The 27,396-nt window shown below is 52.6% G+C and overlaps 1 protein-coding gene across 6 annotated transcripts in view; it reads left to right on the top strand.

Moving 5' to 3' along the window:
• Window positions 1-27,396, top strand: part of GRB10 (growth factor receptor bound protein 10) — a 200,408-nt gene that overhangs the window by 144,488 nt on the left and 28,524 nt on the right. For 5 of the 6 annotated variants that reach the window (XM_082846937.1, XM_082846933.1, XM_082846934.1 and 2 more), the window contains 6 exons: window positions 9,812-9,968; window positions 18,395-18,510; window positions 19,488-19,556; window positions 20,879-21,016; window positions 22,390-22,500; window positions 24,232-24,330. In XM_082846937.1, coding sequence (XP_082703063.1) covers window positions 9,812-9,968; window positions 18,395-18,510; window positions 19,488-19,556; window positions 20,879-21,016; window positions 22,390-22,500; window positions 24,232-24,330 — 690 coding nt within the window. The remainder of the gene's footprint in view (window positions 1-9,811; window positions 9,969-18,394; window positions 18,511-19,487; window positions 19,557-20,878; window positions 21,017-22,389; window positions 22,501-24,231; window positions 24,331-27,396) is intronic. The other variant, XM_082846935.1, reaches the window with a different exon arrangement.

Here is a 27,396-nt window from a genome sequence, read left to right as displayed (position 1 = left end):
GCCTCTCGTTGGGGGCTTCAGCTGCTTGAAACACAAAGCAGACTCCTAATACCTGGCTTTTCAACTCCATGCTAAGACCAGAAGCAGCTAAAAGCCCCGTAGAAGTCTTGGAGCAGAAGCTTCCTGCCAAATGCGCCCTCTTCCTGGGTGACGCCGCAGGGGTCGTGGTCCTGCAGTGCATGGGGAGGGGTTCTTTTAGGCACGTGATGCCCGCAGAAGGAGGAGACAAGTGGAGTGTGTCTGAAATGATCATCTGTGGAGTGTTTGCCGTGGGACGGGACTTGCATGCGTTTCTCTGAGTGACACTCACCGTCAGCCTATGTGACAGTCCCTCACTGTCACATAGGCTGGGGATTGAGGGTTGTCCAAGGTCAGAGCGGGTAACTCGTGCAGCGAGTGGCGAGCAGGAGCTTCACCCCAGGGCTGGCAGGTTCACAGGCTCCGTAATTGATGCACTTGGACAGTGGTCGGGGGGACCCGTGGACATCCGGGAGATGGGGGCCAGCACAGAGAGTGTGCTTGGTGAGTGCTTGCTAAGTGGGAGGCTGGAGGTTTGGGGATACTCAGAGGATGCCCGCAGGTCCACCGTGCCCCTTAAATCCTGTTTTAAGGAATAGCACGCATTCTGCCAAACACCCGGCATCCCCATTCTTGGAAACGTTTCCCTTATTAGAGGTGGCACTTTAAGAAAGTTGACATCCGGCCATTTATCCTGAGAAAATAATTCAACCCACACACGAGCCACCGAGGCTCATGTACAAAGGTGTGCCAGGGAGCACTTGAGGAGAATGAAAGTCTAGAAGCCGCCCGACGGGCAGCATGACGTTCATGTTGATACAACATGACATGTGAAGAAATCCCTCGCAGGCACTAAAGCACCAAAGAGACATAAAGACCCGGTGGATGTTTATGGTGTAACGTGAAGCTGCACGGCCCGATTGCAAAACCGCGTCTGCCGTCTGAGCCCAGTCATGTCAGTGCATCTATTTATAAACACCTGTGCAAGAAAATACTGGAAGGGCACACTCCAGGACTGTAACAGCAAATCTGGGAGTTGTCAGTGATTGTCAAGTGCTTTCCTTGGTCCCTTAGGCATTTTCCAAATGTGTTACAGTGAAAACCTGTAAGAAAAAAAGAATATATCTGTGTACCCTTGAGCAGCTCGGGTTTGATTCGGGCTGTGTGCCCTGGGTCTTGCCCGTGAGTGCCAGGCGGTGAGGGTGTCCACAGAGGGGCTCCGGATCTGCGGTTGCCTTTAAAGAACTACTTTGTGAGTCCTTTCTAGAACCTTAACTCCTTTGGAAAGGATTGCAAGGACTTAAAGTATTTTTATCAGTAACTCTTTCTGAAACATGAAATCAATCGATTATAGCTCAGATGCTTATTTCTTTTAAGTCAGTTCGGGTCCCTGTAATGAAACAGGAAGACAGTGATATTCTTAGCCAAGGTGAATAGAACCACGTACTTACGTGTAGCAGCTTCAATTATCATTCCCTGTGGCTCAAAAGAACATCATTGATTTAGACCAGCACTGAAAAAAAATTGGTAGAATTACCTTCTTTTCACTACCATGAACCCATCCCAGCCCTGGTTCTGGCCTCGCCTGAAGTGCATCTAATTTCACCCATACCCGCTCGGCCTGCCCCATCTGGGGGCTTCAGGGCCCCCCAGAACCAACAGCCTCGTGTAGCTCCTGGGAAGCGTCTTGCTGACAGAAAGGCGAACAGCAGATGCCCTGGTTCACACCTGGGCCCCCGTGGGCCCATCGCCTCCATCTGGGCGAGCTGTTCTGCTGTCCCGAGGCTTCCACCCCGCGCCTGGTCAGGAGACGGTTCCATCAGCCTTGGAGGGCGTGAACTTGGGGCCCTGGTGTGGCCACTGGGCTCTCAGAGGTGTACCCGCCACGTGCCTGGGCTCAGCTGGCTTTCCTGCTTTCCCTCCCCATGACCCCAGCAGGACCAGGAGCCCCTCAGCCCTTCCCACGTCCTGTCTTCCACAGCCTTGCCTCCCTCTCGATAGGTATATATATTTACATCTTTATTGGAGTATAATTGCTTTACAATGGTGTGTTAGTTTCTGTTTTATAACAAAGTGAATCAGTTATACGTATACATATATCCCCATGTCTCCTCCCTCTTGCGTCTCCCTCCCACCCTCCCTATCCCACCCTTCTAGGTGGTCACAAAGCACCGGGCTGATCTCCCTGTGCTATGCGGCTGCTTCCCACTGGCTATCGATTTTACATTTAGTAGTGTATATATGTCCATGCCACTCTCTCACTTCGTCCCAGCTTCCCCTTTCCCACTGTGTCCTCAAGTCCCTGTTGATATTTTTTCTTTATTGAAGTATAGTTAATTCACAGTGTTGTGTTGTGTCAGGTATACACCGAACTGATTCACTTCTACATATGTGTGTGTGTGTGTGTGTGTGTGTATATATCCTTTTTCAGATCCTTTTCCATTATGGTTTATTACAACATATTGAATATAGTTCCCTGTGCTATATAATAGGACCTTGTTGTTTACTTTATATATAGTACTTTGTATCTGCTAATCCCAAACTCCTAATTAATCCACCCCTCCCTTTCCCCTTTGATAGCCATAAGTTCTCTGTGTCTGTGAGTCTGTTTCTGATTCGTAGATAAGTTCATTTGTGTCATATTTTAGATTCCACATATATATAAGTGATATCACATGGTGTTTGTATTTCTCTGTCTGGCTTACTTCACTTAGTATGATAATCTCTAGGCCCATCCATGTTGCTGCAAATGGCATTATTTCATTCTTTTTTATGGCTGAGTAATATTCCATGGTATATATGTACCACATCTTCTTTATCCATTCATCTGTCGTTGGACATCTAGGTTGCTTCCATGACTTGACTATTGTAAATAGTGCTGCTATGAACATTGGGGTGTATGTATCCTTTCGGACCATGTTTTTCTCCAGATATATGCCTGGGAATGGGATTGCAGGTTCATATGGTAGTTCTGTTTTTAGTTTCTTAAGGAACCTTTGTACTGTTCTCCATAATGGCTGTACCAATTTACATTCCCACCAACAGTGTAGGAGGGTTTCCTTTTCTCCACATCCTTTCTAGCATTTATGATTTGTAGACTCTTTGATGATGGCCATTCTGACTGGTATAAGGTGGTACCTCATTGTAGTTTTGATTTGTGTTTCTCTAATAATTAGCCATGTGGAACATCTTTTCATGTGCCTCCCTTTCGATATTGACCCTCCCACCGTGGACGCCCCCTCGTGGCCCTTGGATACAGCCTGGCTTCTTCCTAAGTGTTTACCCCTAGCATTTACAGGAGGCTTCAGGAGTTACTGAAAAGCCCAGCTTACATCCTCACTTAGAAAAATGCATTGAAACAGGACCCAGGGAGCTTTTGAACTAAGAAGTAAGTTGGAAGACGAAGAACTGAGACAAAGCCGCTCGAACGCCCCAGCTCAGACCCTGCAGACTCTCTGGGTTTCTCTGCAGGGTTGGGGGCCCTCTGCTCTGCTCAGCCCAGGCACCTGGAGGCTGTTGTCCCCCCCGGGACGTCCTGCACCTGGGACAGGTCTGGGGCAAAGGGCTGAGAATCCTCCATTTGCTGTTTTCACGGGTTGATCTCAGCCAAAGTCAAGTCTGTGGAATTCAGACAAGATCCCGAGCCTGCACGTGCCCAGCAGGGAGTGTCCGGGGCCCGAAGCAGGAGTGCGGGTGACAGCAGGGAGGAGGCCCCAACGTCTCTCTGCCTGCTGGGGACCACGACCGTGGATACGACGTACCTTCAACCCTAACTGTTCTTAAACTCCTTCCTGCACGTTTGCCAAGATTTAGGCTCTTACTTCCCTCTCCATACGATGAATGCATAAAAGGCGTCAACAGAGCTCCAGGAAGGACAGAACCTTCTATTACCACTTCGGGGCTTTTAAGACAGGCCCTGGTGCCAAGCCAGTCAGAGGGCTAGGTAGCCTGCCTCCCCCTGCTAACCCTGAAACGAAAGGATCTCAGGCTGGTGGCATAATTATGCCCTCTTTAATATTACTTCCTTTTTTAATTCAAAGTTTCTTTCTTTTTATCATTTATACAACCAAAGCAGTACGGTCAAGGAATTTATTACAAATTTCAGAATCAGAATTATGCCATGCAGATGGCATACGTTCTCATATTTTATAAGTATTGAAGTGGCTGTTGCCTTGAACTTGATTTGCTCTTTTCTCTGTTTCTTTTTTAATTTTTATTTTATATTAGAGTATAGTTGATTTACAATGTTGTGTGAGTTTCAGGTGTACTAACAAAGTGATTCAGTTATACATATACTTATACCATAAGTCCCCTACATACAAACCTTCAGGTTGTGAGCTTTCAAAGACGCGAATGTGCATTTGCATATCCAGTCATGTAAGTTAGTTCACGTGTCTGGTATACATTGTCACGTGCATGCATCCTCTACAGGGGGTTGTGCTTTCGTGTACTTACTGTACAGTAGTACTGTATAACAGAGTACAGTAGTACAGTGTCTTTATTTCAAGCTAGATCTGCAAGAGGACGACTTCATTGAACTCCTTGCCGTGCAACACGAGGAGGTTACTAATGAAGACCTGATGGAATTGGAGGCCCAGAGAAAGGAAGAAGAGGTACAAGAGGAAGAAGAAGTAACTGCAGAACCGAAGAGATTCACGACGCAGGAAGTGGCAGGGGATTTTCTTTATCTGAGGAGGCACTGTTAGTTTTTGAGGCACAGGACCCAAACGTGGAACGGTACGCAAAGGTTGCAGCCGTTCAGCATGTAATCCAGTGCTACCGTGTCATCTATGACGAGAAAAACAGAGCTACTACCCAGATACCACTGGATCGTTCTTTGAAGAGGGTAGATAGAATTGAATCCAGCAAGGAACCAGAACCTCAGGCGTGAGAGAAGTTGCAGCTCGCCCTCCGTCCCCTGTTGCTGACGACCCTTCAGCTCTACCATCTCCCACCTCTTTTCCCTCCTCCAGTCAGTAACTCTTTTCTTTTTTTTTTAAACATCTTTATTGGGGTATAATTGCTTTACAATGGTGTGTTAGTTTCTGCTTTATAACAAAGTGAATCAGTTATACATATACATATGTCCCCATATCTCTTCCCTCTTGCGTCTCCCTCCCTCCCACCCTCCCTATCCCACCCCTCCAGGCGGTCACAAAGCACCGAGCTGATCTCCCTGTGCTATGTGGCTGCTTCCCACTAGCTATCTACCTTACGTTTGTTAGTGTGTATATGTCCATGCCTCTCTCTCGCCCTGTCACAGCTCACCCTTCCCCGTCCCCATATCCTCAAGTCCGTTCTCTAGTAGGTCTGTGTCTTCATTCCTGTCTTACCCCTAGGTTCTTCATGACATTTTTTTTTCTTAAATTCCATATATATGTGTTAGCATACGGTATTTGTCTTTCTCTTTCTGACTTACTTCACTCTGTATTACAGACTCTACGTCCATCCACCTCACTACAGATAACTCAATTTCGTTTCTTTTTATGGCTGAGCAATATTCCATTGTATATATGTGCCACATCGTCTTTATCCATTCATCCGATGATGGACACTTAGGTTGTTTCCATCTCCGGGCTATTGTAAATAGAGCTGCAATGAACATTTTGGCACATGACGCTTTTTGAATTACGGTTTTCTCAGGGTATATGCCCAGTAGTGGGATTGCTGGGTCGTATGGTAGTTCTATTTGTAGTTTTTTAAGGAACCTCCATACTGTTCTCCATAGTGGCTGAACCAATTCACATTCCCACCAGCAGTGCAACAGTGTTCCCTTTTCTCCACACCCTCTCCAGCATTTATTGTTTCTAGATTTTTGGATGACGGCCATTCTGACTGGTGTGAGATGACATCCCATTGTAGGTTTGATTTGCATTTCTCTCATGGTTACAGTCGGTAACTCTCCTTGCCTGCTCACTCGGTGCCAGCCCCTGTGTGCCAGCTGTTGTACTGTACCACTGTACTTTTCAAGGTACTGTGCTGTGAGATTAAAAATGTCTTCTTTATTTTTTGTGCGTTTTTTTATGTATTATTTGTGTGAAAAGTATTGTAAACCCACAGTACAGTACTATACAGCCGACTGTGTTAGTTGGGTGCCTGGCTAATCTGTCGGACTTAGGAACACACTGGACTTGAATGGAACTCTCGTATGTAGGGGACTCACGGCATCTCTTCCTTTTCAGATTCTTTCCCATATAGGCTGTTCTTAATCAATTATCGTTTTATGTTTGAAAGCAGTTGGCTACTTAATCTCCTCTGCGGCGCAGAAACAGAAGTTGGCGTTCCAGTGGGTGGCTTTTCCGATTGAGTTGCTCCCGGGGCGTCTTACCCATCATGAGGTTTGCCTTCTCAGAACCGCAAACCTGAGTCGGTCGTGGCTGTCAGGATCCCGCCATGCCCACCCGCCGCTGCTGGGTCTCAGGCCTTTGGTGGGAACCTGCCTTGGCGCCAGGTCCTTGGTCCGTCCGAGGGCACCCCGGAGGCAGGCACAGGTGGCTGGGAGCTTTTCAGGAGAGGCTCCCAGGGGCCCAAGGCAGGCTGACCCTGTAAGGCAGACGCTGCTGACAGATTCCCCATTTTACAGATGAGAAGGGTGAGGCACAGACAGGCTGGGCCACTAAGCCACGTTCCCACGGCTAGTTGGTGACGAGGCCGGACTGCAGCGCGTCTGATCCTAGAACGTCTCCCCTGAAGCCCCACCTGGGCCTTCCATCACTGGGGTCACAGAGCCAGGGAGGGGCTGGGCCGGGCTGGCACTGCGGATCGCTCGGAGTTCTCCCCGATCCTGGCAGGACCCAGATCCACCCGTGTGTTCCCTGGAAGTTTTACCCCAGATGCATATGTGCCCTTGGTATTGATCTCCTGGCTGCACTGTGAATCGGTGGGGCGGAGGCCTCGGCCGGCTCGCAGGGGAGGCGCTTCTGCATCCCGCCCTCACAGGATGGGCGAGCGTCCGACCTGCGGGCCTCAGCCTGCTCCCTGGCGTCCTTTGGCCCGGGCCTGTCGCGCTGACGGTTGAGATGGAAACCCTCGTTTGCTTCCAGAATGAGCCCAGCACCGCCCAGGAGCTGGCTGCAGGGCCAGTGGGCACAATGCAAAACGCTGCTTCCGGAGCTGCCGGCTCTGGAGGCGCAGTGGGGACCGCTTCCTTTGTGCGTGTGTATTCGTTACAGATACTGTCACTGGAGCTCCAGACGTGCTCCCAGTGTGAGATTGCAGGGGTGCGTTGTGGCTGGCTTGTCTGTCTGTCTGTCTTGGGGCCTGTTTCGCCTGTGGTCAGCAGGCCCTGGTGTTGGGGGAGGTAGCTGGACAGCGCGACCAGGAGCAGCATGGACAGTGCGGGATTCGAGGTCCTGTCCTGGAGCCTGTGTCCCTCTGTGTCTGTCCCTGTCGCAGGCCTGCAGCCCGGACCCAGCTTCCCCTCCTGGCCCTCCCCCAGCCGGCTCTGGGGACCTGAAAGCCGGGGACGTGGCCATATGACAAAGCACATCTTAGATTTTAATACTCGGACTATATATAGACCTTCGGGGGCATGGCCTCGGAGCAACAGAGAAGTGAGGGAGAGAGTTTAAAGAAAAGTGCAGCAGGGCTGAAAAGAAGGTTTAAAAGCTGGTGCTGTGGATGATTTGGGCAGGAAAAGACCTGGAGAGAGAGATGGGAAACACACTTCAACCTACTTTAAGTTTCCTAGGGAAAATAATGTTCACTGTAGTCACAGATAAGCTCACTTAGAAACTTAGGAAAGAAGGAGAATTAGGGTAGTTGATTGGGTGGTTGTATGCACGCACTGCTGTAGCATACGTTCTATATGTATGTAATTATATATAATTAGCATATATATAAGGAATTGTATGAATTCATTGCTTTTTTTAAATTTGTTTTTCTTTCATGTTAATGCATTTGTTCTTACAAAGTGTTTACCTATAGACCAGAGACATCTTCTCTGTTGAAATTAAATTTTATTTGTATATACTTAGTCATGACAGCTGTGTTTGCATATTTAATTGGTTTTGGAGAAGTAGAGCTGTCATTGAGTGAAACATCAATTCCAGAAAAGACAGGGGGTGGATTTCTTTAAAGATAAATGTGAGCTGTAAGCAGACCCCTCAGTCCTGACCCAGCCCGGGTTGGGGGGCTGGCAGGGAGGTGGCAGGAACAGCGGGGGCAGGGAGCCTGCCCTGCTGAAGGGCTCTGTCCCCCGGGCTGGTCCTGCCTCCCCTCCGGCTGAGTGAGCCCTGCGGCGGCTGGGACGGTCCTTGTGGGAACATGCCATCCCCGTGGGACATCATCCCAGCAACTCACTGCCCTGCCAGACTCCGCGCTGTGGAAATAAACGTTCAAAGTCTGCACTTGATCAGAAACACGGGAAAAAGGACGGAGAGAGAGACAGACAGACAGAGAGCTGCGGCCAGTTCTTTAAGACCAGCTGACACTCAGGACACAGAGAGCTCCAGCTCCAAACTCGCAAGTGACAGCATGGGTTGCAGGGATCAAGGTTGCTGAGCGATTTGGCAGACAGGCCTGCGTTCAGAGGACACACGTGCTCAGGCCGAGTGTCCTGCCTGTTAGTTCACTGCCATGGGAAAGAACGAGCAGGGGTTTTTGTGGAGTGTTGGTCTGAGCCTTGCGTTGTCGTTGGGTTGTCATCACCTCCGCCTCGGGCGGGGGCACCGGAGTGGGAGTGGGGGGCGATTGCATCAGGCCCGGCCAGGGACCTGATTGGTCTGCCCCTCGTGGCTTGATTCATGAGCTAGAGGACCGAGCCCGAGGCAGCCTCATAGCTGCTTCCCTGCTGCCCAGAGACAGCCTGCCCGCCGGGGCTCCGTCCCCACCATCGGTGCCCGGAGAGGGGTCCCTGCCTGCCAGGGACAGTGGGAGAAGGCCGGGACACACTCCCCTGCAGGGACAGTCTCGATTTAAAATGCCGTCTCGTTCCTCGGACTGCTTTTTCCATGCCGTTGAGGTAAGGTTTCTTGAAGCATCTCACGTTTCCCCTAAAGGCGGCACCCCGTCAGCTCTGCACCTGGCGCAGGGTAGGTTTTTGGTCCTCTGGATTTCTGCTTGGCCAGCCCCTTGCCTGGGAGCTGTTGGTAGGTCATGGCTTTGAACAACACTGGGAAAACTAAGGTGGCTTGTAATTTTGTAGGGGGTGGGGCCAGAGGGTTTTGTGACTGCTCTTACTATGCCCATCTTTTTAGTATTTTCAATTTCAGCATATTCACATTACTTCTTCTCATCTTCTCCCTACACCTCAATGAGCACGAGGTGAGTGGCGGTGACAGGAGGAGGCATTGGGTGCTGTCTGCTGCACTGAGGACCCTAGAAACGGAGAACAGCTGGAGTCGCGGAAAGTTAGGATTTCTGCGGGCCTTCTGTTGCTTTGTTTGTTCTCACAATTGGTTCAAGTGTAAAATGTCCAGTTCCAAGACCGCCAGCAGTATTTTAAAGGAATTCTGTCGCTTCCCAAGACAGGTGGTAGAGAAGTAGCTCACACACTCTGGTTTGGCCATGTGTCCCCGAGGTGTCTTGGGCGTTGTAAGAGCCTGTGTTGTGATCCCACGGTGCCCTGCGCATCCACGGGTGGCGGGGGGGGGGGTGGGGGCGGAGAAGGGAAGGGGAGTGTCGATGGGCGTGGCCTGCAGACCCACAGCCTCTGGTCACCTGCCGCCTGGAAGAACAATTATACATGTGTTGGAGCGCTGCTGTCTATACATTTCCTGTTTATTTTGTTTCAGTGTTTATTTCTGAAAACCCAAGGTTGTTCATCTGTAAGTGTCACCGCCTTGTGTTGCAGGATGTTAAAGTCTTTAGCGAAGACGGGACGAGCAAAGTGGTGGAGATACTGGCGGACACGACAGCCAGGGACCTGTGCCAGTTGCTGGTTTACAGAAGTCACTGTGTGGACGACAACAGCTGGACGCTGGTGGAGCACCACCCGCACCTGGGATTAGGTAGGGAGCAGCTCCGGGTGGGGGAGAGCAGCTCCGGGTAGGGGGGGAGCAGCTCTGGGGGGGGGGGAGCAGCTCCGGGTAGGGGGGAGCAGCTCTGGGTTGGGGGGGAGCAGCTCCAGGTGGGGGGGAGCAGCTCCGGGTGGGGGAGGGGAGCAGCTCCGGTGGGGGAGGGGAGCAGCTCCGGGTGGGGGGGAGCAGCTCCAGGTGGGGGGGAGCAGCTCCGGTGGGGTGCAGCAGTTCCGGGTGGGGGGCAGCAGCTCCGGGTGGGGGGGGAGCAGCTCCGGGTAGGGGGGGAGCAGCTCCGGGTGGGGGAGAGCAGCTCCAGGTGGGGGGGAGCAGCTCCGGGTAGGGGGGGAGCAGCTCCGGGTGGGGGGGAGCAGCTCCGGGTAGGGGGGAGCAGCTCCAGGTGGGGGGGAGCAGCTCCGGGTAGGGGGGGAGCAGCTCCGGGTGGGGGGCAGCAGCTCCGGGTTGGGGGGAGCAGCTCCGGGTAGGGGGGGAGCAGCTCCGGGTGGGGGGGAGCAGCTCCGGGTAGGGGGGGAGCAGCTCCAGGTGGGGGGGAGCAGCTCCGGGTAGGGGGGAGCAGCTCCGGGTGGAGGGGAGCAGCTCCGGTGGGGGGCAGCAGCTCCGGGTGGCGGGGAGCAGCTCCGGGTAGGGGGGGAGCAGCTCCAGGTGGGGGGGAGCAGCTCCGGGTAGGGGGGGAGCAGCTCCAGGTGGGGGGGAGCAGCTCCGGGTAGGGGGGAGCAGCTCCAGGTGGAGGGGAGCAGCTCCGGTGGGGGGCAGCAGCTCCGGGTGGGGGGGAGCAGTGGGGTGCTCGGTGGGCCTTCAGGTGAAGACCCCTGCCGCCAGATGCCAGACTGTCACTGCAGTGTCCCCTGCCAGCCGGCGTAGCAGGCGGTCTGTGTGTTGTCCTCCACGCTCCTGCCTCTTTTTCCTAAAATCTCACCTTCCTCCCTCCCAGGCCTCTCTCCCCTGGTGCTTTCAGAATCTCGCTCTTGCACAGTTTGAAGCAGTAACTCCCAAGAGCTCAGCCACAGGAGGAGGGAAGGGTCCCTGTGACTTGTCCGCAGGAGTCGCTGTGAGGGGCTCAGGGGCTCGCTGCACACCTGTGGTCTGGGTGTGCAGCCGGAGGCGCCCTGGGGAGTTTCTGGCATCACTGCAGAGAGCAGCTTTCTACCTGACGGGGTTGGGGAGCCATGGTGACAGCCTGTAGGAGGGCACGGGGAGGCCCCCGGGAGTCGAGGGTTGCCATAAAGCAATGTCACCTAAGCTTGAGTCTCACACAGTGTCTCTGAGTGATTCGAGAGAGCAAGAGATTATTTTGAAATAGGTACTATTTACAGAACTTATTGAGGTCTTTGGTTGATTTGTTTGTTTGGTTTAGGCGGCTTATTTTCAGGTAAAGAAGCTTTTCAGACTTTCGTTGAAATTCTTTTTGGATAACGTACGGTGCTTCCAAATCATAGGCACATATTTAAAACTGGAATTTTTTCTGAATCAACAGCTCTATTTTCTTCTGTGTCTTGAAGGAGAGAAAAACTACACCGCTTGCAAACTTCTTCCCATAGTTTAACATTTTTCTCTTGACCTTTAAGAATGACAAAGAAATTGAAATTAAGCCTCTAGGTCTGGAATATTCTTTCACTAAATGGCATTTGGGCAACTCATATCGTACAGTCTAAGGTTACATGACACGAGGTACATTTGAGTTGGCGTTGCTGGAAGTCACGTGTTCTGGCTCCCCTGTGCTATCAGACAGCGTGCGTTGTAAAGTGAACGCTAAGAACCCCACCTTGTTTCTTTCCCATCACTACGGATCTGCAGTGCACTTGTGTGTCATCAGATGCTTTGTCCTTTGTCCCCAGCAGCTTTCTCCTGACAGGTACATTCAGTGGTGTCACAGCGCAGTGACCGGCTGGCAAGCTCCAGTTTGGGACATCCATGAATGGTCCCGAGTGGTCTGATAGGGTCACCAAAAGCATCTGTTGACAAAGTAATTTGGAAACTAAACAGTAGTCGGAACCCTGCAGTTTTTATGGATACACATGCACACACATGTGTATACAGATACATATACACATGCATGCATACACGTGTATATATACCCATATACATGCATACACACACACATAGAGAATTGCAATAAGTCCCCTACATACAGACCTTCAAGTTGCGAACTTTCAAAGATGCAAACGTGCGTTCCATCAACATCAGGCGTGAGTGAAGTTGCAGCTGGCCCTCCTTCTATTGCTGTCGATCCTTCAGCTCTACCATCTCCCACCTCCTGTCCCTCCTCCAGTCAGTAACTCTTCTTGCCTGTTCACTCGATGCCAGCCCCTGTGTGCCAGCCGTTGTACTGTACCACTGTACTTTTCAAGGTACTGTGCTATAAGATTAAAAATGTTTTCTTTATTTTTTGTGTTTGTTTGTTTTTATGTATTATTTGTGTGAAAAGTATTGTAAACCTATCACAGTACAGTACTATACAGCCGACTCTGTTAGTTGGGTACCTAGGCTAATTTTTTGGACTTACGAACAAACTGGACTTACGAATGCACTCTCGGAACGGAACTCATTCGTATGTAGGGGACTTACTGTAATTTTAAAAATGCATCTGCATAGTTGGAGCCAAATACAATTAATGAATATTGTTGAAAGACCATTCCAAAGTCTGACTGTGCTTTTAATTTGAAAAGAACTATGAAAAAACTTCTGTAGACATTATAATACGTGAATATCACTGTGCACACCTAGAGAACATACGGAATGGATGCAGATACACAGAACATTGTCCCATAGAGACTGCTTGAGAAATTCTGATTCCATTGTTATGTGGTAGCACTTGATTTCTGCAGCATCGTATAGTAGACGATAAACTTGGAAAATGATCAGTCACTTGAAAATTTATTCTGAGGGAGTAAAATATGAAATGCACATGCAGACACTACTCTCAGGGATGTGATATCCATACGTTTTATTCTGTATTCTTTCTCTTATTCACAGATGGATTGACATACTCCCCTTTAGGGGACAATAGTTTATTATAAAACCAAGTAAAAAGGGAAGAAAAGAAAAAAAGGAGAGGGGCAAGTAAAATGATGAAACAAATAAAAAAGAACATGTGGATCAAATTTTAGATCCTGTTTGACAAAAGGAAATCAGTGAGCTGACCTGCAGACGCACGAAGCCCCCTTAGAGGAGTCTTCCTCCCCTTCTCCCATGAGCTCCTTTCTCAGGAGCAGCGAGGGGACGCATTGTCCTGATGCCTGGGTTCTGCAGGTGTTAGTTCCACCAAGTCAGTCATGCCCTCCTGCAAGGGCAGGGCCCAGGGAAGCCTCCCACTCTCCACACAGAGCTTATTGCATCCCCGGCCCTGTGTCTTCCCTGCCTGTTCTTTTGTTTGTAATCCAAGCCTATGATTTAATACTGGTTTTGATCCATTAAGTTGTTATTTAGGTGAAAATCCTCTTCCTTCCATTATCCACCAGCATGTAAAGGTCAGATGCCCAGTGGTGGGAAGAGGAAGGTCCAGTTCCCTGTTTCATGCCTCCCGTGGGGCAGGGCTGTGGGAGTGCCTTTCACGGCTCCCTGTGGTGTTTCAGCATAAACCCCCTTGGGTGGGGTGTGCAGCATTCTCTGTGATTGACAGCGTCCTGGGCGTGTTCCTGGGTCCCCTGGCACACGAGTCCGCCGCCCCCATTCTCAGGGCAGAGCCACCAGCCCTGCCTCCCCAGTCACTGATTCTCCCTTTAGAAGGTCACTTTCTCATGGGGTGTACGTCGGGGATGCTCCTGGGACCTGCACATACACGAGGCTGGCGGCTCAGGCCGAAGGGAGATGATGCTTGCAGATGCCTAAGGCCGGTGGTTCCACCAGTCCCCAGTAATGGAGGGGTGAGCAGGCCACTCTTACAGCACTGAGTTGATGTATAGCCTTAGAAATTGAGGATTTCCAAGCACAATTACGATGCCGATCTTTGCAGCTAGATATCATATCCTTAACAGTATTAAACCTTTTTGCGCTCAGAAACGAGCGATGATTTAGGAGACATGGGGCAGTTTCCAGGATGGAAACGAGACGGCTTCCTTTCCACTAGCAGGAGACCACGTGCATGTGTGAGGTCCGCAGCCCCCGAGGGTACCCACGGGGCCAGAGCATCAGGCTCACGGAGGGGCAGGAACCGCGGCAGCTGCCGGCGCGGGCAGCATCTCTTGCTGGAAGGACCCTCTCTGCCATCTCTCTGAACTAGGCTTGTTGCCAGAGCCAGGTCCAAGGGCCCTTCCTGGTCCCCAGTGTGGGCTCCTGCACCACTTGCTGGTTTGAAGAGTTGGGGCAGAGCCCTGAGTGCATAGTGGTCTTAGGTGACCGTGTCCTGTGTTTCCTGATTTCCCGGGAACTCATACCTTTCCTGATCTCTCCAACCATTACTGGCCCCAAAAGTCCAGCCTGGATGGGATGTTTCGGCTCCAGTATTTTGGGTAGAGCTCAGACGTGGAACCACTGTCCCCAGCCAGTGCCACCGGACAGCCCCTGAGTCCAGCCAGCAAGGGCTGGGATGGGGCCGTTGCCCTCCTGTCTGCAGGTAAGCAGCCAGGCTCACTTCAGCCAGGACACCTTAATAGGTAGAGGACATAGGGATGTTACACAGCCAGCCTGCAGCTGTATCAAGTACACAAACTGTATTTTAAAGGAATCTCGAAAAACAGGAACTTTGGCATGAAAAATAGCATCTTGGTGCCCCCCGTGAACTTGAAGATAGGCCCACCTGTAAGCTCCATCCCCCTGGGAGTGCAGCGGCTCCCACAGGCGGGCCCTGAGTGACCACGGGCCTCAGAGTGGGTCAGCGGGAGAGGCTGGGACTTAATTTTAAGCCTGGGGCACCGTCACCGAGGAGGGTCACAGCCGGTTCCTGTGCATCTCAAGGATTTGGGGGGGTTCTGTTGTCGTGTGAATCAGGACGAAACACCTCAGGAAGAAGCAGGAACCCTTCCTCGGGCTGTTCGCTGCTCTGGGTTTGTTCCTGGTCAGATGAGAAGGGCGTGACGGCCGCCCTGTGGCGTGACCGGCTCATCCAGATGCCGACATCTGCACAGACCGGCCGGGGAGGAGCGGCCGCCTTGCCTTCAGCCTTGGGGCTCAGGGCGGCCTCTGCAGGCTGATCCTTTTCTATCTCTGTCTCTGTCTGTTACCTCTGAAAGGCACCAAATGACACCCTTTCCCCACTAAAATACACACCTAGCGGGGAGGCTGCTTACGGGGCAGATCCAGACGTCAGGATGTTTGCTGTGGGCGTGTTCTGCTGCACACAGCTCCGCACAGCCCGGGAAGCCCTGGCCAGCTGTTCAGCGCTCCCGTCTCTGTGACGTGGGCTGCGCCGGGCGGTGAGGGGCTCCAGGGGGCAGTGAGGTGGGATGCTGACGCCTCCCAGTGCCCTCGGCCGGGTGCTGGGTCTGCCAGCCCCACCTCACCCCTCGGGACCGCCCAGGTTTCTGCCGAGGACTCTTGTGTCTGCTGCACGGCCCCAGAAGTAAGATACGCTGCTTTTCTTAGTTGAAGTGTAGTTGATGTACAGTGTTGTGTTCATTTCTGCTGTACAGCAGAGCGACTCAGTTATCCACGTATATACATCATTTTTTATATTCTTTTCCATTATGGTTTATCACAGGATGTTGAGTATAGTTCCCTGTGCTGTACAGTAGGACCTTGTTGTCTATCCCTCCTGTATATGCTGGTTTGCATCTACTGACCCCAAACTCCCGATCCTTCCCTCTCTCTCCCCCACTCCCCCTTTGGCACCACACGTCTGATCTCTGTGAGTCTGTTTCTGTTTCATAGGTAGGTTCATTTGTGCCATACTTCAGATTCCACACATAAGCGATATCATATGGCATTTCACTCAGTATGATAATCTCTGGTTGCATCCATGTTCATTATTTTATTCTTTTTTATGGCTGAGTAATATTCCATTGTATGTGTATCTGTGTACCACATCTTCTTTATCCATTCATCTGTTGATGGACATTTTGGTTGCTTCCATGTCTTGGCTGTTGTGAATAGTGCTGCTATGAACATAGGGGTGCAGGTATCTTTTTGAATTAGAGTTTTGTACAGGTATATGCCCAGGAGTGGGATGGCCATCATTGAGAAGTCTACAAAATATGCTTTTTTTTTTTTGAGTTGTCTGAGTTTTAAATGTCTTTCATGTAGAGTATGGTGGCGGCATAGATGCTGGCCTTAGTTCCGGAAATCAGAAAACTACAAATACCCTTTGAGGGACGTCTTCCTCTTCCATTTGTACAAAAAGTCCTTTTGGATGAAAAGTCACGTGGCAGTTTTACTTAAGGCCATTGTGATCATATGACATTTGTAGCTGGTGATGTGAGCGTTTAATACTGTTGCCTGAGGTCATCTGAAAATATGTGTCTTTAGAATCATAGAGAAAATCAGACCTGGACAAAAAGAGCTTTGAACTGAGGTGGTCCCAGTGGCCTTTTAAAAGCTGTGAGCACAGGTCCTAGGCCTTCAGTGGGAGGCCAGGCCGACAGCTCTGGCATCTCTGAGGAGCTCAGTCCTGGTCCCACCACTGGCTGCAGAGGGTGCAGCGGCCTTGGTTTCCACCTGTAGGTCTCCCAGACCTCGTGGGGTCAGCGGAGTGGCCTGGGGCAGAGAAGCACCTCCTGTTGGGACTGCTGACAGTCTATTCACGCTGCTGTATGCGGCTGTACCAGGGTAGCTAGGCCTGGGAAGAGAGGATCCTGCCTGGGTTGCAGCATCCTGGGGCCCCAGTTGCAGCATCCTGGGGCCCCATCGAGCCAGTGGCTCCCGCTGGGAGGGCCCTGTGCCCCTGAAACTCGACATCTGCCTTGTCCTCCCTTAGGTCCACCCCGCTCTTTTCTTTCTCCTTATTTTACCTGGTAAAAAATTTTAATTCTATAAACCAGCCATCAGCAGGTTATTGGGTCATAGTTGTTTTTTTCCCTATAACCACAGAAATGTTTTCTCTGAACAAAAATCTCAAGGAAAGTCATGGGTTTGTCTTAAATGAATGACATTGTGCTAACCCCTATCTTGGCAGCAGACATAGCTGTTGTAACCGTGCTCAGGCTGCCCCTGGTTCTTCCCCTCTGTCCTGGGGGCGTCCTCAGGCAGGGTGTGCGGTTCCTGAATTGCTTGCCAGTTCCCGCCTCATCCGGGGACCAGTGGGCCTGTCTGTGGCTCACTGGTGGTGCCAGGTCTGGCCCTTCCTGAGGTGCCTGAGCTTTCTGTTCATCGTGGGGAGGAACTTCAGGCTTTAACTGTGTCTCTACCGAGGACAGCCCGTCCTCGTGTGCCCTGTGTGCCCGCGGGGCCCGGCTCAGACCCCTGGCCTGGGGACCGTGTCCTTCGTGGACAGGAGTTCTCCCACGTTCGCAGATGGCTTTGACTCAGGAACGCTTTCACCCTGCTCCTCATCCTTCCTGGAAGACAGGACTCTCTGGGGATTCCGCGCTGGCTGTGTGAAAGGAAGCGGGAGCTGGGAAGGGCCGACGGAGCGTTCGTGTCAATTTCGTGACATCTCCTGCTCTGCCGTTTGGGCCTCAGTTCACACGTCGAAACTGCCCTGGGCTCGTTTGCTCCTGTCGCGTAACCCGTTATTGAACGTGGTTGGTTCCCTGCCGCCTGGTCAACAGGCTGTGCAGGGACACGTGAGGGCATCAGGCCACGTGCCTCTCATGTTCCACGTGGAGCCAGAGTGTCAGACTGTGAGGGAGACACCGCCCCAGGGTGATGCCGCTGCTGAGTCAGGCACCGAGGCGTGTGTGTCCGTGCACGCTCCCCCGAGTGCTGTGCCACGTGTGTGTCCTTCCCAGCGGCACAGTCCCGCCGTGAGAACAGCTCCGGGGTGTGCGTGATTAGCGTGGGCTCCAGCGGACAGCCGGGTGTGGGGACGGGCTGCCTGCTGGTAGCCCGCTCCCTCCCGTGTTACGCCCTAACACCCTCCTAGGCAGCTGAGTTTCACGAAATCAAAGCCGTCCTGCTTCTGCCCCCCCACCTCTACCCACCCGCCCGTGCGTCCTCCTTGCTCAGAGCCTTCCCACTGTCCTGTGTCTTGGGACATTTTCCCAGTCATTAGAGTCCTGTTCTTTCCAAGAGTTGACATTTCTTAATTTAAAGGCAGAATCATCTGCGCAGAGTCTTTTTTTGATGCCAAATTGAGAAGACGTATATGAAAGTTAAGACTGACCTGAGTTCCTCATACTCTGTGTCCTAAGACCTCCTATGCATTTGAGATAACACATTAGAGGTTTCGGTTTACTTTTGGTTCTTGACCTCGTCTTTGCTCACGAAGTTTGAAGAGGAACAGAAAAGTCAAGCAGATTTTGTAATTGGTTGTGAGGCTGCCTTGAAGGTTCTGCCTGTTTATCTCACACAGTACTTTTCCTCTGCAGAAAGGTGCTTGGAAGACCATGAGCTGGTGGCCCAGGTAGAGAGCACCATGGCAAGTGAAAGTCAATTTTTATTCAGGAAGAATTATGCAAAATACGAGTTTTTCAAAAATCCCACGGTGAGTCTTTTCTCTTTGAGTCTGGGGTTTGGCACTCTTGAAATCTTGCAGTTCATACTTGAGTTTCGTAGTAGCAGGTCACAGAATAACTGAGATGTAGCGGGTGGCAGTTGGGCTTGAGAATCTGAGTGGCTAGTTAACTAAGCAATCCTGGCTTGAAACTGTCTCTCTGATGCTTAACTAAGTGCCTCTGTTCTGGCCGGAGCTAACCATCACCTTCTCCCAATAGCTGGAGTGGGAGAGGGGCTTAGTCTCTAGGAGTAACTTAGTCAGATACTCAGCAAACTAAAAACCCATTATTCTCTGCAAATAGCAAGTATTACTTTGGGATTATTGGGGGAAGAATCAGTAGAGAAATCAAAATCCAGGTGGGTTGAGCTACTCTCCTTGATTTTTCTTTTCTTTTCTACTTTTTGCGGGGCGGGGCCCTTGCCTCGTGGGATGTCAGGATGGAGCTCGTACCTGCCGTGGTGTGAGCGCCAGTCCTAATTCTGAGTTACAGCAGCAGCAACTGGGTTGGGGGGGGCGGGTCCCAGCATCAACTTCTGGTTCTGATAGTTTAGCTGCTTTTTCATTGAAAGGAAGAAATTTGGTAACTACTTTTGGGCGATGCACCAGAAAAGGCCTCTTCACATCTCTGTGCGCATCTCCTAGTTTCAGGGGTTCTTTATCTCATGCCACGCGTCTGTGTCCCTGAGTTAGGACACGTGGCAGCCCTCTGCCTTGGTGCACTGCCAGACGTGGGTCCTAGTGGGCATCACAGACACTCCAAACTTGGTGCAGCGTTGAAGGGAAAATGCAGCCTGTTGAAGTCAGTGTTTCCATTGTGTGATAAAGGAACAAAAAGCACTGTCATTTTAAATACAAATTGTACATAATTTTACCTGGAGGAAAGTTTTCAGTACTGGCATACCTGTAAGTATGTTTTTCCCCACTCTTAAGCTAACTTCTGACATCTTTGTTTTTCCATGGCCTAGAACTTCTTCCCAGAACAGATGGTTGCCTGGTGCCAGCAGTCAAACGGCAGTCAGACCCAGCTTCTGCAGGTACTGGGCAAGAAGAGGCTTCTGCTGGAGTCTCTGCGTAGAAGCTCTCAGGCTGTCCTGGGGGCCTGGTAGGAACCTGGAGCAGTTGCGTTGTTACTCTTGTACGAGCCTTGGCCCCTCGTGAAATTTAGTCACCAGAAATGAGTGTTTCCCTGGGAAAGCTGCATGTAGCCAGGCTCCTTCAAAGCAAAACAAGCACTTAGAAACAGGATACACTGACCTAGAGGCCATCGGGTGCCTCTCCACGCTTACTGCTGCCTCATGCTGTCCCGGGAAGTCGGGATATTCCTCTGCACCCCTAAAGACGTGTCTCTTAACGGCACGTTAAGTAGTAAGGGAATAAACCATTCCCTAAGGCAGCCAGCACTCTCCAGGTGGCACTGAATGTAAGAGAAAGTACTCGAATGTAGTTCCTGCAGAAGTCTGCCCTGAGCCCTCCTTTTCCTGCTGTGTTTCTGCCTCTGGAAGCTGAAAGCCGCTGTGCTGTGTCCTGGGCCCTCCACGCAGAGCATCTGCCTGCCCTGGGTGAGAGTTGTCATACTAAGTTATCGTGGCCCGTGCACAAGGAGGGTAAAGTGGTTTCCTGCTTTTTAGTTGCCTGATCCGAGACGGCTTGATGCTTGGTGAACGTGCACGGTGATGTCTTGAGGTGCTGGAAGCACTGCCCGGGGGCACCGGCACCTGCCCAGTTGGCCCATACCGTCTGCAGGAGGAACTGTGTCCCTCTCAGTCAGTGTAGGGGACCCACGAGGGTCACTCCAGATCTGGTTCCTCACCTACCTTCCCTGAAGAAAGAGGTGTGGCTGGTGGGAGGACTTAGCGGGGGAGCAGGCCGTCGCCAGGGTGTTCGTTCCAGGAGCTGGACAGACACTGGACACACAGCTTTTGCTGGAGGGCACGCGGTCAAAGTGACGGCCGGATGCCTGCTCCCAGCCCACCTGCTCGTAATCGGTGTTCCTGGCACTGCGGTTGCCCCAGCTCTGAGGACCAGATTGGGATTTTTATGGGAAACCAGAATAAAAGGCAGGATGCTTAAACACACTGTCCATTAGGAGATTTGTGACTTTGTGTTTTCTGTCAGAGTTAGAGAAGTCCATTTGCTTGTGTATGTTTAAACACTTAATTATGTTTTAGAACCCCAATTTAGATGGGAATTTTAAGACTTTTGAAAGGAAAAATATCACTTGAAAACACTCAGTTTAACCCCAAAACAGTATTTTACTAATTCGTAAAATGTTCCAGTGTCGGCGATGCTGATAATATGTCTGCTTCCATATTTTCATGTCAGCATTATCTAACTTTTAAAATTTGCTCTTCAACAGAATTTTTTAAACTCCAGTAGTTGTCCTGAGATTCAAGGCTTTTTGCACGTGAAGGAGCTGGGAAGGAAGTCGTGGAAGAAGCTGTATGTGTGTTTGCGGCGATCCGGCCTCTATTGCTCCACAAAGGGAGCTTCAAAGGTGAGTCTTAAAGCCGTGACCTCCGGTTGCACCAGGCTGGGAGGGTTCCGAGTAAGCGTGGGCTTCATTTTAAATTGCACCCTGGGCTCCGCCCAGCTCGTGACTTATTAAGCTGATTGTGTAGCAGCTAAACTCAGATTTCCTGATGCACAGCCCCACCTGGGAAACCAGGTGATGACACAGACCTAGGGATCCCGGGGCTGTGTCACTGCCCCACCCCCAAGCTGGCCAGCCCGGGCGCCTTCTGTGGGCTGGGAGCGGAGCCTCCTGCCTGCCTGAGTCCCTTGAAAGATGCTAACTTAGTTTCTATAATTCGGAAGTTGGCATCCAAGCTAGCCGCAGGATATATGATGGATTATTGCCACCCTAATGGCAATCTAATACATGTTATTGTAGGTATTGCGTGGAATAAATTGCGGTTTTGTGCTCATCCCCAGTGGGAAGAGGAGGCGAGGGGCGGAAGACGGCTGCCCGCCTCCGAGGACAGTTGGGGTGTTGTGGGCTGGCCTTGCCAGGGTCTCCTTTGGTGTCTTTGCACCTCTGACCTACTCTTTCCTGTAACGTCTGAGGACGCCTGCTGTGGGAACGTACCCAGCTGACCTTGGCCTTGCTTTTACACCCGAGAGCTGCGGTCTCTTCTGTTCTCAAAGGAAAGAGGGGGGAGGAGCTGGGGACCCCAGGGGAAAGTGTTGACCCAGCATCAGGCCACAGCCCTGCTGCTCTGGGAGGTCAGGAGAGCAGCGGGCAGCCTTCGGAGAGGGGGCGTGGCCTCTGGGAGAAGGGGCGTGGTCACCAGGGAGGGGCGTGGCCGGCCGCCTTTCCCTCTGCAGATGGGGTCTTCATCAGATGCAGTGGGGTGGGTAACTTCCTGATTTCCCAGCCCTGATGTGTGGCTTATGCAACATCGTCATCGGTGCTGAGCCCAGGGACACGTGTAGCCTAGAGCAGGCAACAGATGCGGGATGGGGAGTTCAGGAGGAGGTGGGACGGTTGCGGACGCAGCTGGACTCTGACCACGCAGCACAGCAAAGGTGCTGTGGGTCCTGCATTTGAGTGTGTGCTCCGAACCTTGACCTTAGCTTCCAGATCTTCTGGTTTTCACTGTATGGGGCTTTGATTTGGCAGAGTGTCAAATAACATTGTAACTGTTTTCTGTCTGGGAACTGGGAGGGTGGGTTTTTTTGGGCGGGGGCTGCGGGATGTGGTTTTAATTTAGCACTTATTCTACACGATGGGTATAATCTGTAGACTGTCAGAGGGGAGAGGTGTTGAGAGCACGCACAGACTGCCCTCTGTTGACGGGGGCGTGAAGCACTGGCTCTTGGCTGTGCTGAGAAGTTCTCCCCCCGTTAAGTCTGACCACCTTCCTGCAGGAGCCCAGACACTTGCAGCTGCTGGCCGACCTGGAGGACAGCCGCATCTTCTCCCTGATGGCTGGCAGGAAGCAGTACGGTGCCCCCACGGACTATGGCTTCTGCATAAAGGTACCCCATCCGCAGCCCTTCCGAGATGCCCAGACAGCATCCCACTGGGCACTTTGGAATTAAACCAGGGACCTCCTTTCTTGGGTGCTGTTTTTTTTTGTTCGTTTGTTTTTAACAGAAACGTAGTTTCACACTAGATTTATTCATTCGTATAAAAATATTTCTTGTGTGCTTATGACGTGTCCGTTCTTGAGTAGCTCAGATGCTCAGAGAAAAGCAGGGTCCGTGATGGACAATGCCCGTCGACGGGCCCAGTGGCTTAGGGACCACCAGCCTGTCACTGGGTGGCCTCCAGCTTACTGAGTGAGCTGACACCTTCTGTGTGGGCTTGTCGTCCCCAGGACATTAGACTAGGGGTGACCACAGCTCTGCCCTCTCTCTGTGCACGTGCATGAGGACACAAACTCACACATATGCTCCCATGTGCACTCGTGCATGTGCATGTACACACCTGCACACACCTATGTGAACAAACACATGCACACATGTAGACATACGTGTGCATGCCTGTGTGTGCGTGCACGCGCGTGCACACACACACACACACACTTTGGGGGACCCGCTCCTCCCCCCTCGGCGAAGCTGTGGTGATGCTGGGCATCGCACTAGTAGATATTTACTGAATACCCACTGTGCACGAGACCCTCTACTGAGGCTTCTACCTCCGTCGTCTTCCTGGGTCTTCGCAGGTGCTCACAGGGTGGGAACTGACCCGGCCCCGTTGCCCACATCGGGTAGCCAGTGAGCGAGCCCGAGTCCCCCAGCCAGGCTGCCTTCTGCGCCTGCGGAGGAGACAGGGCACAAGGAGCCCGTCCCATCCGAAAATGCCATCTTCTGCTTCACTTGGTGAAGCTTCTTTGGTTACAAGTAATACGAACTGACTTCAGACCAGCTAAAGGCGCAGGTGCATGGGAGGCTGGTGGGAAGTGGCCTCGGGAGGGGCTGGAGCCGTCGGGGCCCAGGCGGCCGGTGCTTCCTTCCCCCGGCCCACGTGCCGGGTATCGCGGCCTCTGTTTCGCCCGCAGCGTCAGCGGACTCAGGCTGTCGTTCCGGCCCTGCTCCCCCTCCAGATTCCCGAGGTGGAGCGCTGGGCCGGTGTCCCCCCCCAGCACTGCCCCTCGGGCCTGCGGTCAGAGGGTTCCTGTGGACACCCGCCAAGCTTATGCCTGCAGGCTTTCCTCCGTCGCAGCCTGGCCCTGCCTCTGGGTGGGACCACCTGCCTCCGCTGCTTGCCCTGCTCCGGTTCCCTGCTCTGGGGTGACATTGGTCTCACACCCTGGGCCTTTCCACAGGTCCGTCCTTGGGGCCGCTCAGATGCCCCAGAAGCCCTGAGCCCCGGGGGCTTCTCCCCACGGCGGCTCACCCAGCAGGCCCTCCCCACGGCTGTGTCCTTGGTCTTCCTTGGAAGCAAGTGAAGACGCCTCCTTCTGAGACCCCAGAACAGGTCCCCCTCCCAGGAATCAGCATTCTCTGCAGGGAGCTAGATGCCCCGTCAGCCGCCCCCGCCTTGTGGTTTCTTTCCTGTTTGTCTCCCCCAGGACCTCCCGTGGGAGGACGGCTGACCGCTCAGTTAAGTACTAAGTGGCCGCAGCCGCCTGGGGCTGGTCCGTGACCGGCAGAGCATGAGTAATGCTCGGCATGTTCTGCCGTGTGTGGGCTCAGCCCTGCCTGACGGAAGGTGTGTGTCCGATTCCCTGTGATGCTCACGGGGTCTTCCTTCGTCTCCTTTAGCCAAACAGAGTCAGGAACGAGGCCAAGGAGCTGCGGTTGCTGTGTGCCGAGGACGAGCAGAGCCGGACGTGCTGGATGACGGCCTTCAGGCTCCTCAAGGTGGGTCCCCTGCGGTCGCCGCCTGCGTCAGCGCACCCCCTCCATGGACAGTGCCTGTCACCCTCCCACGTTCCGTCACCAGCTCCAGGAAGCAAGGGTCCTCACACATTTTTCCAGAGTCTCAGAAGCTCCCCACAGAGCCTTAACGTTAGAGGAACCAGAGCCAGTTCCCAGCCTCGGCGCTGTTGGCATTTGGGGCCAGGCAATGGGCCGTCCTGTGCTTTGCAGGACATTTAGCAGTCCCCTGGTCTCTCCCCGAGATGCCAGTAGCACCCCAAGCAGCTGAGACAACCCCAAATGTCTCCAGATGTTACCAAGTGTACCCTGGGTGTGGGGCGGGGGTTGAGAACCAATAGGAAGAAAAAGGTCGAGACCGGGGAGTCGGGTCGGGGAGGGTGCCTGTAGGTCATCAGGAGGTTAATGGTTTTCCTGACGGAGCGTCAGACTCCCGAATTCTCAGAAAGCCAGGGCCATGAGGGAAACATAACGAATCAGGTGGCTCACCGTAGAGTCTCAAGGGAAATGGTGTCTCCTGACAATAATTCTAAAAGAAATGTCTTGCACGGACCCTCACGTGGGATCGCACCCGACAGTGATTTCACAGAAATTGCCAAGATGACTTCACACGCCCTTTAGTACAAGCTCAGTGCACAGCAGGCGCATCTCACTTGGATATCCCACAAAATGTTCCTTTGCACGTACACACACCACGTGTCTGGAATTCCTTAGGTACATAAAGTCCTCGTGAGTTACAGGTTAGCTGACAAGACGAACTTGGCCAAGTCAAGGGGCCTGTGGGGGAAGTGTGTTTGCTCAGCTGTGGCCACCACATGCAGTGGTCTGGGTGTCTCTTTACAAAAGTCCCCAACCCTCACTGAGGGTCCAGCTGGTCCAAGATTCTCGGCAGAGTCACCTAGATCAAGAGACACTGGGAGGCTGAGCTCGGAAAACTCCTTGGAGATGCCACGGGCTCCCTGGAGAGGCAACCCGTGTTCCTCTCTCCCAGAATCTTCCTTTGTATTTTTTGTCTTGTCACTGGTAAAACAAAAGAAGGTGTACACGGGACTTTCCTGGTGGTGCACTGGTTAAGAATCCGCCTGCCCATGCAGGGGACATGGGTTCGAGCCCTGGTCCGGGAAGATGCCACATGCCGCGGAGCAACTAAGCCCGTGCGCCACAACTACTGAGCCTGTGCTCTGGAGCCCATGAGCCACAACTACGGAGCCCACGAGCCACAACTACGGAAGCCCGCGTGCCTAGAGCCTGTGCTCCGCAACAAGAGAAGCCACCCCAATGAGAAGCACACGCACCGCAACGACACTCGCCGCAACTAGAGAAAAGCCTGCGCGAATCAACGAAGACCCAACACTGCCAAATTAATTAATTAATTAATTAAAAATGGTGTACATTTAAATGTTACTGTTCTGTAATAGAAGAAGAAATGCCCTGTTGCTGTAAGATACCGTATGTCGTCGGCTGCGCCCTGACAAGCTGGTGTTAAATCCAAGTGCCCCTCAACAGGGGGCTGGTTCCCTGGCTTGAGGGACGTGCACACAGAGGAGCCCCCTGCGGCTGGAAAGGAACAGCTTCTCTCTGGGTCCCGTTGTGGGAAATTTTCCAGGATGTATTATTAGCAATTAACAAGCAAAGTGCAGATTGTTGTGTAAAGAGGCCACTGCATTGGTGGGGCGAGAATGGAGATGCGTGTTTAGCTTCACTGGCACGTATGCAAACACGATACTGCAGGGGAACACAGAGGCCGCTCACGGGAGCCTGGAGGCTGCGGTGTAGATGGGGCAGACGTGGAGGGAGACCTTCAAGGTTTTATATATTTGAGTGCTTTCTTTTCGTTTTTTTCTGTTGCTCTGCAAAAATATTATCTATTTTGGAAAAAACAAAAAGGAGATGAAAAAGGGATTGGTACTAATGCGTCGTGTTCCATGGGTGACACGTGGTGATGTGGCAGCACCTCTGATGCCATCTCACAAGGGCGGAGGGCGGGGGCCTCTTTGGCGCCATCGTAATGTGACGAGGTGACCGGGCGCTGGAAGGAAGCGGGCCGAGCTCACAGTGGCAGCGACGCCTGGCTATTATTAGTGCTAACGATGCGTGCCCCGTATATGTTGACACAATGTGATGGACATTTTGGAGCATCCGCTGTGGGCCAGGCAGCACCTCACATCTCTGACCTCATTTGCTACTCACGGCAGCTCCGTACATACACGTACGACCGGTACAGGTGACAGTCCTAAAGCCCATGGCGCTGTGCTCCACGTGGCCACTGGCGTGTGGCAGAGTCAGCCCTAGGACCCCGATGTTTTGGCCCTAGAACTCCATCGCTAACCAGCACGCTTGCTGCCCCCGCGAGAGCCTCCGGGAAAGCTGACGATCCATCCAGTTCCAGCCATGGCCCCGTTGTCCCTGAGCGAGCAGCTGACTGCACGTCCCACAGCACCATTCTGTATGAGGGCGGGGCCTGGCTGGCCACGCCCTGGGGCCTCCTGCCTCTACCAAGGGGCCAGCACCAGCATCTGAAATGAGGAACCCTTACAAACATCTAGGCCTCCTCCCTCCCTGCCCCCGCAGCCGCCCCTGGCTCCAGTCACCTTGCTGTGGGGGGAAGCGTAGTTAGAAGACCAGCTTCTGTGTGATGGCCCCTGCCCTGCACCCACACGTTGCCTCCAGAACGGCGTGTGCTTTGCTCCGGGGACTTAACGCCCTTTGAAGCAGTGGGGAACCTTCTCCAAAGCCTCCTGTTTCCCTGGCTCTGCTGCGTCGCGAGCTTCTTGGGTGGTGAGCGCTGGCTCTCCGCGGAGAGACCGGTCTGCAGGCTGCAGGGACCTGGCCGCCTCTCCGCACCTCCCAGTTCTTGCCCTCTACGTGTTCTCGTGCCTGGGCGTCAACCTCAGATCCCCAGAGCTGGGACGGCCGAGCGCTCGGAACAGAAGAGACGCTCAGAAAAGTTGAGTTGAATGAAAGTGGCAACCGACCCAAACTCCCGTATCTGCGTTGGCCTCCGCACTCTTTTTTTTTGGCGATACGCGGGCCTCTCACTGCTGTGGCCTC

Source organism: Leucopleurus acutus, assembly GCF_964270905.1.
Source record: "Leucopleurus acutus genome assembly, chromosome: 9".
In the NCBI taxonomy this organism is placed as follows: Eukaryota; Metazoa; Chordata; class Mammalia; order Artiodactyla; family Delphinidae; genus Leucopleurus; species Leucopleurus acutus.
Note: the sequence above shows the minus strand (reverse complement) of the source record. Positions and strands in the feature narration are given on the sequence as shown.